At 48.3% G+C, this 15,246-nt stretch overlaps 2 protein-coding genes across 2 annotated transcripts; one reads left to right on the top strand and one right to left on the bottom strand.

The window, feature by feature from the left end:
• Positions 1-1,633: 1,633 nt before the first annotated feature.
• LOC111082032 (indole-3-acetaldehyde oxidase-like) lies at positions 1,634-6,940 on the top strand. The gene is made up of 6 exons (XM_041594917.1): positions 1,634-1,827; positions 2,285-3,219; positions 3,332-3,565; positions 3,631-5,443; positions 5,872-6,492; positions 6,554-6,940. Exons 1-6 carry the CDS (start codon positions 1,788-1,790, stop codon positions 6,733-6,735), a joined length of 3,825 nt encoding a protein of 1,274 aa, XP_041450851.1. The 5' UTR covers positions 1,634-1,787; the 3' UTR covers positions 6,736-6,940.
• A 6,836-nt stretch (positions 6,941-13,776) lies between these two features.
• Positions 13,777-14,952, bottom strand: LOC111066326 (allergen Tab y 5.0101). The gene is made up of 3 exons (XM_022354842.2): positions 14,799-14,952; positions 14,342-14,736; positions 13,777-14,274 (listed from the first exon to the last, which is right to left on the bottom strand). The coding sequence occupies exons 1-3, from the start codon at positions 14,928-14,930 to the stop codon at positions 13,899-13,901; spliced, it is 903 nt and encodes a 300-aa protein (XP_022210534.2). The 5' UTR covers positions 14,931-14,952; the 3' UTR covers positions 13,777-13,898.
• Between the last annotated feature and the right edge of the window lie 294 nt (positions 14,953-15,246).

Raw genomic sequence — 15,246 nt, 5'->3', positions numbered from 1 at the left:
ATGGAATAGATGTGTACATGGGTGCGTATCTCTATAGAAGTATCTCACAGCTACAACTTCATCATACAGATTAAAAATTATGTAAGAGATACAAAGTATCTAACAGATACAAAAGTATATTTTGGATGTGTCTCTATAAAAATATCTTACACATAAAAAAGTATCTCACAGATACAAAAGTATCTTATGGGTGCGTATCTCTATAAAAATATCTCACAGCTACAGCAGCATCTTACAGATTAAAAATTATGTAAGAGATACAAAGTATCTAACAGATACAAAAGTATCTCACAGACAACAACGTATATTTTGGATGTCTGTCTCTATAAAAAAGTATCTTATGGGCGTGTATCTCTATAAAAGTATCTCACAGCTACAGCAGCATCTTACAGATTAAAAATTATGTAAGAGATACAAAAGTATCTCACAGACAACAACGTATATTTTGGATGTCTGTCTCTATAAAAAAGTATCTTATGGGCGTGTATCTCTATAAAAGTATCTCACAGCTACAGCAGCATCTTACAGATTAAAAATTATGTAAGAGATACAAAGTATATAACAGATACAAAAGTATCTCACAGATAACAACGTATATATCTCTATAAAAATATATTACACATACAAAAATATCTCACAGATACAAAAGTATCTTATGGGTGCGTATCTCTATAAAAGTATCTCACAGCTACGAAAGCATCTTACAGATTAAAAATTCTCTATGAGATACAAAGTATCTAACAGATACAAAAGTATCTCACAGATACAAAAGTATCTCACAGATAACAACGTATATGTCTCTATAAAAATATATTACACATAAAAAAGTATCTCACAGATACAAAACTATTTTTTGGATGTGTATTTTTATAAAATTAATCTTACAGATACAATGATATCATAAAGATACATCTCTCAGATACAAAATAATCTTTTGGGTCTCAATAAAAGAGTCTCACAGATACAATAGTATTTTACAAATACAAAAGTATCTAATAGTCAAAATAATATCTTACAGGCTTAGAAGTATCTTATCTTACAGATACAAAATTATCTAACAGATACAAAATCGTCTTTTGAGTGAGTCAGCATCCAACATTTTAATTCAAATAAATTAAATAGTAAAGAAGCTCATTGAAAACATAATTCAAGCACACAGTGACAGAGCGTTGTAGTCGTATATGCGGGGAGGGATATGCATACGTACCTGGAGCGTGTTCGATTCCTTGAAATGCGAAATATTGCAAATCTAAAGCTTTCGATTCTTTCCAGCACTTAAGAACGAAAAGAACTACGCACTCCGCATTTTGTTTAGAAGCCCGAGCAAAACAGAAAGCGCGAAACAAACAGCTGATAATGCTGATAAATATGCCTGGAGAGGAGAGAGGGGCAATACGGAGAGTGGCATACCCAGAGAATGACGGAGAGTGGCTAACAAATTTTGCGATAACGATTCACACACATATGTACGTACATTTAGAGAGACCACCACGAGAGCACTCCGCTCAATCGAATAGTAGTTAGGAGCCAGCGCCGGAGCGGGAGCGGGAGCAGCAGCTAGAACTTGAGAGCTCGTGAGAACATTTTGGGCTGCCGCCGCGCCGGGGCTCGGCCATAAAAGCTTGATGCGTACAGACCTAACCTACAGTTGATCGGAGATTAGCGTGCACAACGGAACGAAACTTTCTCCAAAAACCGCAAACGACATTTGAATTCGAGGAAAGACTTCAATTGATTTCAAAATAACACTCGACGCGCCTTTCAAGGGTTTATATAAAACAAAGATAATGGCTGGCAGCATTACGATCAACGGCACCAGCTATGAAGGTGAGAGAATGTGAGCAGTTTATTGATAGATTAATTGCTTACACTCTGTAGAGAGCTTTGGCAATGTATAACATGACGTGTCTATCCAATAACGAATTAATTAGTTGAATAATAAGATAGTGATATAGTGACAGATTCTGCCAATTAATTCAGTATATATCTTTAATCTATTCACATGGTTTGTGCATGCAAAAATGCTGAGCCCAAGGGTTCTTATAATCACGGTGTAAGTCTCACATCACTTCAAAATCCACTTGGAGTGTGATTGAGTGAACCCTTTTCCATGTATTATTTGGAATTATTTCCTATGAAGTATTCATGGAAAAGTTATTATCAAATTGGGTAATATTCGTTTGAATTTGGCAATAGTTTCATACATTTTTGGCTTCTTGAAGTGGTTAATGTAAATGCAGATTAGATAAATTAAATCTGATGCAATATTTTCTCTCGCCTGCAGTGAATCTGGCTGCACTGCCTGCGGACATCTCGCTGAACACCTTCATCCGGGAGAATGCGGGTCTGACGGGGACGAAGTTCATGTGCCAGGAGGGGGGATGCGGCGTCTGCGTGTGCACGCTGACCGGCATCCATCCGGAAGCGGGTGAGGTGCGCACCTGGGCCGTAAACTCGTGCCTCACGCTGCTGAACACCTGCCTGGGACTGGAGGTGACCACCGCGGAGGGGCTGGGCAACAAGCGGGTGGGCTACCATGCCATCCAGGAGCGGCTGGCCAAGATGAACGGCACCCAGTGCGGCTACTGCTCGCCGGGCATCGTCATGAACATGTACGGGCTGCTCAAGTCGAAGGGGGGTCGCGTGACCATGGCGGAGGTGGAGAACTCCTTCGGGGGCAACATCTGTCGCTGCACCGGCTACCGCCCCATTCTGGATGCCATGAAGTCCTTTGCGGTGGACAGCAACATCGCGGTGCCCGCGGAGTGCGCGGACATCGAGGATCTGAGCACCAAGCAGTGCCCCAAGACGGGCCAACGGTGCGCCGGCACCTGCAAGAAGCAGACCCCCAAGGGGAGTCAAGTCTACCTGGACGGCAGCCGCTGGAGCTGGCCGGAGAGCCTCGGCCAGCTCTTTGACGCCCTGCAGAGCGCTCTCAAAGAGAAGCTGCCCGTCATGCTGGTGGCCGGCAACACGGCCCACGGGGTGTACAGGCGCAGGGCGGACATCAAGGCATTCATCGATGTCGGTGGCTTGGCAGAGCTCAAGGGACACAAGCTGTCCACTGGCTCCGGCTCCGGCTCCCTTACTCTTGGCGGCAACCTGAGCCTCACAGAGACGATGGACATCTGCCGCCAGCTGGAGCAGACCAGAGGCTTCGAGTACCTGGCCCAGGTGTGGCAACACCTCGATTGGATCGCCAACGTTCCCGTGCGCAATGTAAGTCGACAAGTGTCTTGTTATCTGCCTGATAGCGCGTCAGCTGGCTCTCCACCTACTCGACTTATCGCATCATTCGACGCTCTTATCAATTTCTTTTGCATTAACCCAGGCCGGCACCTTGGCGGGCAATCTGGCCATCAAGCATGCCCACCCGGAGTTCCCCTCCGACGTGTTCATCGTCCTCGAGGCCCTGGACGCACAGGTGATTCTCCAGGAGTCGGTGGTGAGGCAGGCGACTGTGAGCCTCGCCAGCTATCTGAAGACGCCGATGGAGGGCAAGATCATAAGAGGGTTCGTGCTGCCTGCCTATCCCAAGGATCGCTTCCTGTTCGACTCCTACAAGGTGAGATCCGTCAGGGAATCTTCTATCGAGGAGGCTTTGGAACTCATCTCTTTCCCCACCCTCAGATCATGCCCCGTGCCCAGAACGCCCATGCCTATGTCAATGCCGCGTTCCTCCTCGAGTTGGACAACGCTTCGAAGGTGAAGAATGCGAGGATTTGCTTCGGCGGCATCAACCCGGAGTTCGTCCATGCCACGGCCATTGAGAAGCTGCTGCTGGGACGCAGTCCCTATGAGAATGGACTGGTGGAGAAGGCCTTTGGCCAGCTGTCGACTCTCCTGCAGCCCGATGAGGTGCTGCCCGACGCCTCGCCCGTGTACCGCCGCAAGCTGGCCTGCGGACTCTTCTACAAGTTCCTGCTGAAGACAGCCGCCGAGCGGAAGCAGGGAGTGGGCAGTCGCTTCGCCCTGGGCGGTTCCTTGCTGCAGCGGCCGGTGTCCAGTGGAAAGCAGAGCTTCGAGACATTCGAGGAGCACTATCCGGTGACCAAGGCCACGGAGAAGCACGAGGGCCTCATCCAGTGCTCCGGCGAAGCCACCTTCGCCAACGATCTACCCACTCAAAGCAATCAATTGTGGGCCGCTTTTGTGCACGCTAAAAAAGTGGGTGCAAAGGTCACTAAGGTGGACCCTCAGCCTGCCCTGGCTCTGCCCGGAGTGGTGGCATATCTAGATGCCAAGGACATACCGGGACCAAACTACATTGGCCCCAAGACACGCGAGCCCATGTTTTTTGCCCAAGACGAGGAGATTTTCGCCACTGGCGAGATCAAGTTTTATGACCAGCCCGTCGGTCTGATTGTGGCCAACTCCAACGCCCTGGCCCAACGCGCAGCAGAATTGGTTAAGCTGAGCTATGTAGGAGGAGCTAAGGAAGTGCTGCCCACGCTTAAGGATGTCCTGGCCTCGGTGGGAGCCTCCAAAAGCGATCGTCTCGAGCATAGATACAAGTCAACGCTGGAGCACCTCGACCTGGAAGGGGAACACTTCGATCTGAGTTCCTCCGGCCAACTAGACTTGGGGCTGCAGTACCACTACTACATGGAGCCCCAGACGACGGTGGCAGTGCCGTTCGAGGGCGGCATGCAAGTGCATGTAGCCACCCAGTGGACGGATCTTTCGCAGGACATCATCGCCAACATCCTCAAGCTGAGGTCCAACGAGGTCCAAGTGAAGACCCGCCGCATCGGAGGCGGCTACGGAGGCAAAGCCACCCGCTGCAACCTCGCCGCTGCGGCCGCTTCTGTCGCTGCCCACAAACTGAATCGGCCAGTGCGCCTGGTCCAGTCGCTGGAGTCCATTATGAGCACTCTGGGAAAGCGCTGGGCGTTCCATTGTGACTACGACTTCTTCGTCCAGAAGTCGGGCAAGATCGTGGGCATTGTCAGTCGCTTCTTCGAGGACGCAGGCTACCTGTCCAACGAGTCCCACATGGGCCATGGCGTGGCGGTGTCCAAGAACTGCTACGAGTTCAGCGACAACTACAAGTTGGATGGCTTCCTGGTCTACACGGACGCCCCCAGCAACACACCGTGTCGGGCTCCTGGGTCACTGGAGGGCATCGCCATGATAGAGAACATCATCGAGCATATCGCATTCGAGACGGGGCAGGATCCCGCGGATGTGCGCTACGCCAACATTTTGCCCAACCACAAAATAGGTGAAATGATGCCTGGATTCCTAGCTGGCACCCTTTACAAGGCTCGTCGCTCGGAGATTATTGCCTACAACAAGGAAAACCGCTGGCGCAAGCGCGGCTTGGGTCTGTCTATAATGGAATACCAGATGGGCTACTTTGGGCAGTACCCAGCGACGGTAGCCATCTATCACAGCGATGGCACTGTGGTGGTCTCCCACGGAGGCATCGAAATGGGACAAGGTGAGTGTTGGATTGCCCTCAAACGGTACCTAACATGCCAGTCTCCGACCACAAAGAACAGAGCGTACTTTCTACTGAAACTTTCAATGTTCAAATTAGCATCAGCAGAGCAGAAAATTACGAACTACCCTCCGACAAAGATTCATGCTTTAGAACAGCGTAAAAGCTTCGTGTGACTCGACTCGGCTCGGCTGCCGCAGCGGCAGAAAAGTGTTTGCCTTCGTGTCTGTTGTCTTCGCTCACGAACTCACCAAAACATGTGAGTGTCTGCGTGCCGCTCCCTGCTTTAGGAGTATGCCATCGTGAATGCCTACGACAATTGAGATTAGTATAGGTAGACTCCATTAGATTCGGTGAAATGAAGCAGGAAACAATGGAAGTCATGCACTCTACAGAAGGAAATCTAACTCAACTTTCATCCATTCCAGGCATGAACACCAAGATATCCCAGGTGGTGGCACACTCGCTGGGCATTCCCATGCAACAGGTGCGCATTGAAGCCAGCGATACGATCAATGGAGCCAACGCAATGGGTACAGGTGGCTCCGTGGGCAGCGAGTCCCTCTGCTATGCCGTGCGCAAGGCTTGCGATACGCTGAACTCCCGCCTGGCACCAGTCAAGGAGGAGCTAAAGCCCTCCAACTGGCAGCAGCTGATCAACGAGGCATACAACCGGAAGATCAACCTCATTGCCAGCGACCATTACAAACAGGGCGACATGGAGAACTATGCGGTGTGCGGCCTCTGCCTCACGGAGGTGGAGTTTGATGTGCTCACGGGCAACTATCTGGTCAGCCGCGTGGACCTCCTGGAGGATGCGGGTGAGTGTCTCAATCCCAATGTGGATATCGGACAGATCGAGGGCGCCTTCATGATGGGCCTCGGCTACTGGACCAGCGAACAGATTGTGGTGGACAAGCAGACCGGCGAGTGCCTCACGAACCGCACCTGGACCTACAAGCCGCCGGGCGCCAAGGACATTCCCGTGGATCTGCGCATCGAAATGCTGCCCAAGAGCTCCAACAAGGTTGGGTTCATGAGGTCAAAGGGTGAGTTTATAACTTCATATCCCCACTGTAGACCAAGTCAATGAGAGTTATCCTATACCAGCCACCGGTGAACCCGCCATCTGTGTGGCCATCGCGGTGGCCTTTGCCCTGCAGCAAGCCCTGCAGTCCGCCCGCGATGATGCCGGCGTGCCCAAGGCATGGGTCACCCTCACTGCCCCGATGACACCCGAGTTCCTGGTTCTGCATGCCGGCACCAAACCCAGCCAGTTCAAGCTGAACTGAGTGGCTAGGGAAGAGAAGAAGTAGAGCCAGGAGATCTCTTCCTCGGCAGAGGACAGAGCGTGAGACACGGCACGTGGCCGATGGGAACGCTTCGATAAGCACACCAAGATAGCCCCCCCTACACATATACCTAACCCCCACTTAACCTATAGGAGCAGACCTTGTATTGTGTGCACAATAAATTAAAAACTTATCCAGCGCTTAATCCCAATGACATTCATTGCGAGCGTCCGAGCGACGCCGCCGCCGCCGGCCTGGGTCAACAAGAGAATGGCCAAGGGGCGGCCACTCCACCCTCCATTGAATTTACATTTTCTTTTGGTCTTTTTTTTAATGCTTAACACCTCAACACCAGCGACAGCTAGGGCAGGACACACCCCCAAGCCGAGTTCCGCATTAAATTCCGAGCTACATTTTTGTATATGCCCCACGAAGCGTTAAGTGCGGAGGCAGGCCTTGGGTTCGCCTGCGGTTGTGGCATAAGGCCCGCTCTAATGGATTTTTCGAATATCAGCAACTGCTGTGCCGTTAATGAGCACATCCCTAATGACATTGTTCGATTGATCCGGCGGACACACGCTAAGCTCTATGCCCAACCGATGTTCCCTAGGGTTCAGGAAAATGATAGCCACAGCACTCAGAGGGAGAATGTGATAGGTATAGGGTTAATGAACGATCTATTTTGGCCGTATGGAAAAGGGTTCGCAGGCTCCTCTGAGTAGATTGCATTCCTTAAGGATTTGTAACGCCAAAAATTCTATGTAATTTTTCATTTTTGATTGACAAAGACAAGCCAGGTAATGAGAAAACGAGAAGGAACGTGCGAGTCGCTTCTGGGGACGCGACTCTACTTATACCCGTACTCAGTCAGTATATACATTTTAGAGCATATGATTTTTTAGAATTTTAGAATTAAAAAAAAAAAAATTTTACATTTTACATTTTTTTGCTACATCTGCTATCTACATCTACATATACAATGTCTATTCTACATCTAACATGTAGATTGTACATGTTCCATTTAGATTCTACATCTCCTCCGCTAGGGGTTGCTCGCGCACTGAACGCGGCAGAGTGTGCGAGCGAGAAAGAGAATCAGTAGCTTCAGCAGCGCTGGAGAAGGAGAGGGAACCAACAGAAAATTAATTTCTTCATTCTGGCTATAATTATAATCCGATCTAGTTCAGATTCGGCAATCTGGTAGATATGGGCATTTTCTACGATACTGCGTTTTTAGTTTTATCGTATCTTTAAAAATGTGCCTGCCACGGACGGACAGACGGACATGGCTATATCGACTCGGCTATTGATGCTGATCAAGAATATATATACTTTATGGGGTCGGAAACGTTTCCTTCTCTGCGTTGCACACATCCACTTTTACCACAAATCTAATATACCCCTTAACTCTTTTTTGAGTAGGGGTATAAAAAGAAAGTATTTTAATATTGGCAACTCCCAAGGCACGTGGCAACATATTTCGTTAAAAGGCACTCATATCGTCGAAGGAAAGGAAACTTTACGAGGTCGGGAGGACAGAGGGCAGACTGTCAATTGGCATACAAATATTTTTTTTTTTATTATTATGGGATTTTATTTATCGAATCTTTCCTATTAGAGACTTACGACAAGTATACAAATCTTAGCCTAATATATTTATTTAATTAGTTACACTTAATTACTTAGAGTACGTCCCTAGCTAAGTATTATTGCTGGGTGGGAAGGTCTCTTCGCCGGAGTCGTGTATGGCTAGTGTGCCAAATTAAAGACTGCGCAAGTCTATTAGGATGGGCTTGAAGCTTGACCTGGTACTTTGCTTTCACTTTGGCAATTTCATCTTTAACTGATCCTACATTTAAGTCTTTACGTATATTTTCATTCCGTATGTACCATGGTGCCCCAGTGGTAGTTCTTGGTATCTTCGATTGAGCTCTCTGGATTATTTCTAAATTACTAACGCAAGCATTTCCCCATAGCTCGGAGCCGTATGTCCAGATGGGTTTGAGAACTGCATTGTACAAAAGTACTTTGTACTCCAGTTTTAGTGGTGAACGGGTGTTTATTAGCCAATGTAGATTACTAGCTTTAAATTTAAGTAGATTTCTCTTCGCTTCGATGTGTTTACGCCAAGTAAGCCTTCTATCCAGATGAACACCAAGGTATGTTACTTCGGTGGTTTGTGGAATGTTGATATTGTTCAGACATAATGGAGGCCAAGTTTGTCTGTTTAACGTAAAGGTGACATGCTTGCACTTTTGCTCATTTGCATGTATCCGTCGGTCTGCTAAACCATATGTTACCATAAAGATCTTTAGAGATCTTTGAACTGCACAGTCCAAATATAGTTTTTACGATCGCAAATATCTTTGAAATAATTAACGGATATTGAATAAACATTTAGCTGCTGGCCCCATCCTGCCAGGAAATTTGTTCCCCCTAATGTGCTAATTGCAACCGCAGAGGAAACCACAAAATAAATATAGTCCCCCCCCCAGTCCATCTGAACAATTTGCAGACCCTTTGGACAGCCACAACCGTCCACAGCTGCTGTCGATTGGCCCCAAGGCAAAGTCGCAGCGTGCGAGGGCTTCGCGACTGTCAAATTAAATTAATAAACACAACAATTGGCAGTGGAGGGCGACTACTGCGAGTGCTGGCCAAAAAGCGCCAACTGGCGACTCCCACACGGACTGGGGGGACGTTACCCCTCTGCACCATTCGCCACGAGGAGGCGACGATGGCGTCGGCAATTGTAAATGAAATTTTTATCAAAATTGAGTTCTCGGGCAACCGGCACTGCGGCAAAGACTCAACTTTTGGCATGCCCCCGGCAATAACGTGCAGAGGGAGGGAGCTGCTCCCCTCCTGCCATCACCTTCCCTTTGTCCGGAGTCCATATTACGGGGTCTGACTCCGGAGTCCGTAGTCCGGACTGTGGGTCTGAGGCCACAGCATTTTGTATTAATTACAACATAGCCAGCGGTGCGGTACTGGCGCTCAAAAAAGTTTCAACATAATTGATTTCATTTTTATTCCCGAATCGTCGGCAGCTTTCTTCGCCGGCGAGATTCACGGGTGGGTCCCCATCCCCACCTCCCATCTCCTACACCCCTTTACGCTGCAAATAAATTGATTGAATTATTGGCCAGACGAGAAGTTGCGCGTCGTCGTCGTCGTTGCAGTGAAAGAATTTACTTTTTAATTTACTCAGAAAGCCGAATAAAAAGGAAAACAATTGAGGTGGCTTAGTGGGCCTAGAAACAAAAACTATCAAAAATTCTATACCCTTTGGAAATATTATTTGCGAAATTTATAAGACTGCAATGCCACACTGACGTGACTTGGAAAGCCATAGGAAAACATATGAATATTTTCAGGCATAAGATCTCGAAATATAAGGCTTATAATTGCCTTAAACCTCTTGTATATCCAGCCACATAAACCCTTACTTAGTCGCCAGTACACTGAAGCAAATGGTAGAGGTAGAAAATCTATAAAATTGATATACCTTATGGAAAGAATTTTTGTAGAATTTATAAGACTGCAGAGCAAAAAAAGCCTTGACTTGGAAAGCTAAGCGAAAACATGGGATTATTTGGCAGCATAGAATCCAGTAATATTAAGCTTATAATTGCCTTAAACCTCCTGTATATCCAGCCACATATACCCTTACTTAGTCGCCAGTATGCGGAAGCAAATGGCCGTGGGATTGGTTTTATTCTTTAAGTGATTTTTTTTTGTCGTTTGCAGTGAGCACATTCTGCTATCATTGTCCTGCGGTAGTGCGTCTGGCTGGCTGGTTATTCGCTTTTGCATATCCACAGATTGAGTTACGCCCCGTTTGTCCTTTGCAGTTGGCCATCGTTGTCGTCGCCTATCAGTGGCATTCGTCCGATTCGTGTCCCGTGGCCGTGAACAGGACGTCCTGGCTGCCTTTTTCCTTCTGCTGCTGCTGCCACCGAGTCTGATTTTTTTTTTCCCATCATCTGCCACTTGGGCACTTGGAAGTTTCAGTTGGGCGGGGGCGGGTTATTGAAAAATCGGATATTGCGTATTTTTTAATTATGAACGAAGCGACCGGAGTCCCCATTAAGTCCCATTTGGATTTAAATTTAATTAAATTTCCCATTGTATACCTCACGAATTGCTCAATGCAAAACGAAGACTGTGGACTGTGGGGGATCAGCTGTGGGACTTACCATTCCTTTGAAGAGGTTCGCCAAAGCAAACTTTAAGAATATTTGAGTGGGGAAAATGTGCAAATAAGTATCTCAGGGCGGAATTCTACGGAACTCTACGGTGCATGCAGAAATATTTTAAGCCATTGCACGAGGAGTGCAGAGTCCGTTGAGCAAATAAACTTGCAAATATCATAAATGCATAGTTTTCGTTGGCTTTCTCTTTTTTTGTTTGGTGTGCGGAAATCCAGACTTTTCAGACTATTCATGTTTGCCCAGACTCGCAAAGGGGGGGAAAGAGGCACACGGTACAGCAGCAATGGCAAGGACAAGCTGCTTCTGCTGCTGCTGCTGCTGCTGCAGTGGCAAGCTGCAAATTTTAATGATATCAAATATATATGTATATGGATAGTGGATAGGGCATAGGGGTATATGTATATCTGGGCACAATGCAGTCGGCATTAAGTGGAAAAGGATGCGGCAAAGGATACACTCGCACATGGGGGGCAGGGCATGCATGCGTAGATTTTATGTATTTGGCTCACGATTTAAGCCCCTCTTTCTGTCTGTCTGTCTGTCTGTCTGTCTGACTGTCTGTCTCTCTGTCTGTGTGGTGTCTGGAAGGACGAAGCAGAAGACATTCGTTGCGGCATAAAATTCAACAATGAGGCGAGAGGCGAGAGTCGAGAGTGTCCTGGCCACAGGATATGCGCCAAAAGCATCCAACAATCAACCCAACGCCTCTCCTCTTCCCCACCCCCCCTGGAACCAAACCGAAATGATGTACTTAATTTTGCGAGCTCCCTTTTTTTTTTTGTCTTTTTTTTGTGTGCTGCTGCTCCTATTTAATAAACTGCATGCAGTTTTCCGGCACTGTGCAAAATGCAAATGAAAACTGCACGCCAGGCCACAAGGAGCAGAAGCAATGAAGAATGGAATCCTTGCTGGGCTGGGCTGGGCTGGGCTGCACCGCAGGAGTCTAGACGTTGACGTTGTCGGTGGTGTCGCCGCCGATAAGCATACGCCTGGGCGCGGCAAATATTATAATACGTGGCCATTATCCCAGCTATGCCGGCGATAAATCACACCAGGACATCTTTGTGTGCCAGCGGCAGACGAGGACGCAGACGCAGTCCAACCAGAACCAGAACAAGAACCCATTGAAATGCTCTGAAGTTGCCCTGGAAACTGGAGCAGTTGGAGTCGCATCCGCGTGGCTGCTACCCCAGAGCAGACGTTTCTCTGGCCATATCTGAGTCGCTGCATCACGGGCACGCTCATAAAATGTTGCGCCTGCCCCACCAGCCATCCAGCCAGCCATCCAGCCAGCCCTTCCGTATTCTGTATCCCCTGTTGGAGGACAAATTTGCTTAGAATTTGAAATGCACGCCAGACAATGGCCGCAGACACGGAAGGACAGAGTCATGAAAGGACTGAAAGGGGCGCTCTGGCTATGAAAAAGAAATAAAAGCCACCCAGAGGAGCAGCAGCCATGGAGGGCAGACCGTGGAGGGAAAGATTGTTAGTTGGGATCTGCATTATTATTATTATTACAGTTGCAAGTTCAAGTTCATGGCTGGCAAGCCCATGGCCTCGACTTGAAATGGAAACCTTCCCAAAGGCATAGTAGGAGAGAATCAGGGAAGCAGAGAAGCAGAGAGAGTAGCCAATTTGCGGATAAGATACAGAACTTGCAAGATATGACAGCAGAGATCTGAAGGTCTTTTGGGTTAGATGACAGCTTGTTCAAGGCTGAGAATACTTTTTGAAATATTAAATGGATCTGGGAATGAAGGCGAATAATTTTTAGATATTTTCAAAACTCATTCATTCCCCGTAGCTCCCACTCTGATCAAACTTCCTTTATATGTATACGAGTACAGTATAAAACACTTGATGTGCCTTGGTTCATCATTTGCCGTACTGGCAGCTCCTCTGGCAGCTCCTCTTTTGTCACAATGCCAAACTTGTCGTTTCAGTGGGGGGGTGGGTGGACGTTCTGCGCTGGTGTCTGGTGTCTGTTGTCCCTGCACGATGGCCATGGTGAAACTTTTGAATAATTCTGTGGACATTCAGCATGCTCCATTGGTGCCTGGCCCGCCTCTGTCTCTGTGTCTGTCTCTGCCAGCGCCAGCGACTGATCCCTGTCCTCGTACTCGTACTCATCCTCATCCCTATGCATACAGCACTCTCGTAAGCTCGGACCATTTTATGGCCGTGTCCTGGCCCCTGTCTGCTCTCATGGCCTTCAGACGCTCATAAACAAGCGACACAAGTTGGACACTGCCAGAGTGGCATCAGGACTAGCAGCAGCAGCAGCAGGCAGCAGGGAGCAGGAGGAGGAGGATGACGACTGGGAGCAGCAGCAGGCAGCAGGAGAACGACGACTGGGAACAGCAGCAGCAGGCAGCAGGATGAGAGTATAAATGGCAGCTTGAAGAGGAGTGGACGGGCTACCTAATGTGCTGGGCGTGGCTTTGCATTTATTCGTGTGTAAAATTTTAATTGAAATATATATTTAAGCAGGGAAACTGCGACGAATGTCACTTGTATCTGTAGCTGTATCTGTAGCTGTTGCTGTAGCTGCATCTGTCGCTGTCTCGCTGGCTCTGTATCTGCATCCAGCAGCAAAGGATGGGGAGGATGAGCTGGAGAGCAGATTGAGCATTGGGCTGCGCGTGTGTTCCGCTAATGTTTTCATTTGCATGCGAAGGACATCAGCCCGGAAGCGCGTTGATATGCAAATGCGTCCTGTGATTATCGAGGCTATCGTCTGTCTGTCTGTGTCTGTGTCTGCTCCTCCCCCTGCTGCTGCTGCTGCTGCTGCTCCTGCCACATGGCTCCATGCACATGTCTGGGTGTTAACTATTTGTTTTTGTGCACTGATTTTATTGGGCAATGTTCCACTCGTTTTTGGGGCGTGGCCCTTTGTCTAGCCAGCAGGCAGACGCCCCGAAACTCTGCAGTTCAGCATTTATTTCTAGTTTAAATCGGAATACTACTTAAAGAACGCTGGCTCTCGCCGTAATTGTAGACATGGTAATTGTAGAAAGTTGCCAGTTCCGGATTGCGTTGCCTTTTGGCATCGCTGGTCGGCACCAGCAGCGTGGCATTGGGTATCCTCCTGTCGTTGTGGTATCTCTCGCCGGGCGCACACAGCGCTGGATATTTGGAGTCGCGACGCTTGCAGGCACTGCCCGCCTTGCCGGTCAGCTTGTAGAGGCTGCGCTGCACGAAGACATCCGTGCTGAAGGCGCACACGAACACGAAATGATGGAAGCCGCTGAAGGGGAAGCGCATGGCCGTGCAGCCCACATGGGTGTTAGCCTCCGAAATGAGTAGAGCAGCATTGATGATTCTCCTAAAACGAAAGGCGAAATATTCGTTGAAGGCTCGCTGTGGCAGTCAATCGATTCGATCGATCTCACATGTCTCCAATATCGTCCGGCATGTAGATGACCATCCCCAGTGAGATATCCGCCAGTCTCTTGGTCCAGTCTGTCACCATATTCAGTATTATTTCGTAGTCCTCGTATTCGTCCAGCCTGCCCGAGTACTTGAACGCATCGAAGATGGAGCCGACGTAATAGAAATTCTCCGTGCTCAAGCAGTACTTCAGCATGCTGCAGGAGATGGCCGACAGCTTGGCCATGTGCTCCAGCTCCCTGGACCAGCTCATTCTGGCCATGCGGGCAGCTGGCCGCAGCTTCCCCTGCCCGCTGGCCACACTGTTGCGGAACTCGTTGAGCACACTCAGCAGCGAACTGCGGTACACTGTCATGGGTATGACCCTCGTATTCGGCATGCATTTTGCGTTGAATTTCTGCCAAGAAATCATTGAATTATGTTCGATTTTTCGTGATACTTTTTGGGTGCTCCGCTTACGCCATTGTTGTCGCAGGCCAGATTATTTTCCCCGCAGTCGGACAGCTTGCAATAATTGCCACTGCCCAGCCCGTGGGGCAGAAAGAGCAGCAGCAGCAACGCTGTCAGGTATGCGTATGCCAAGATGCACATTTCGTTGGATTTCTCTTCGAAGACTGCCTGCCAGGTCTACGCTATACGCCGTATATATACCCCTCTCAGCTTTGATTGTTCTGCGAATTGTTTGCCAGATATAGCAGGAATTGGATATAGCAAACGATTACAGCAGTTGTTCGATTGAAACCAAACTATTGATAACTTCTTTAGAATTTTATTATATCCGACATGCCCACTCTTCCCCCTCTTTTCTTCCATTATTCTATGCCCAGTAATACCAGCAATTTGCTGTAAATTCAGCATTGATTAGGCGGCATCGAGGTGGGTGGAAACCAGAGCCAGCACCTCTTTG

Source organism: Drosophila obscura, unplaced genomic scaffold (assembly GCF_018151105.1).
Source record: "Drosophila obscura isolate BZ-5 IFL unplaced genomic scaffold, ASM1815110v1 contig_4, whole genome shotgun sequence".
In the NCBI taxonomy this organism is placed as follows: domain Eukaryota; kingdom Metazoa; phylum Arthropoda; class Insecta; order Diptera; family Drosophilidae; genus Drosophila; species Drosophila obscura.
The sequence above is the reverse complement of the archived record's forward strand: the minus strand, read 5'-3'. Positions and strand labels throughout refer to the sequence as shown.

Coding starts and splice junctions, on each gene's coding strand:
- LOC111082032 (XM_041594917.1), top strand. CDS start 1,788: ATGGCTGGCAGCATTACGATCAACGGCACCAGCTATGAAG. Junction 5,444..5,871: donor AGGCATCGAAATGGGACAAG/GTGAGTGTTGGA, acceptor CATCCATTCCAG/GCATGAACACCAAGATATCC. Junction 6,493..6,553: donor TGGGTTCATGAGGTCAAAGG/GTGAGTTTATAA, acceptor ATCCTATACCAG/CCACCGGTGAACCCGCCATC.
- LOC111066326 (XM_022354842.2), bottom strand. CDS start 14,930: ATGTGCATCTTGGCATACGCATACCTGACAGCGTTGCTGCTGCTGCTC. Junction 14,737..14,798: donor TGGCCTGCGACAACAATGGC/GTAAGCGGAGCA, acceptor ATTTCTTGGCAG/AAATTCAACGCAAAATGCAT. Junction 14,275..14,341: donor CCGGACGATATTGGAGACAT/GTGAGATCGATC, acceptor CTTTCGTTTTAG/GAGAATCATCAATGCTGCTC.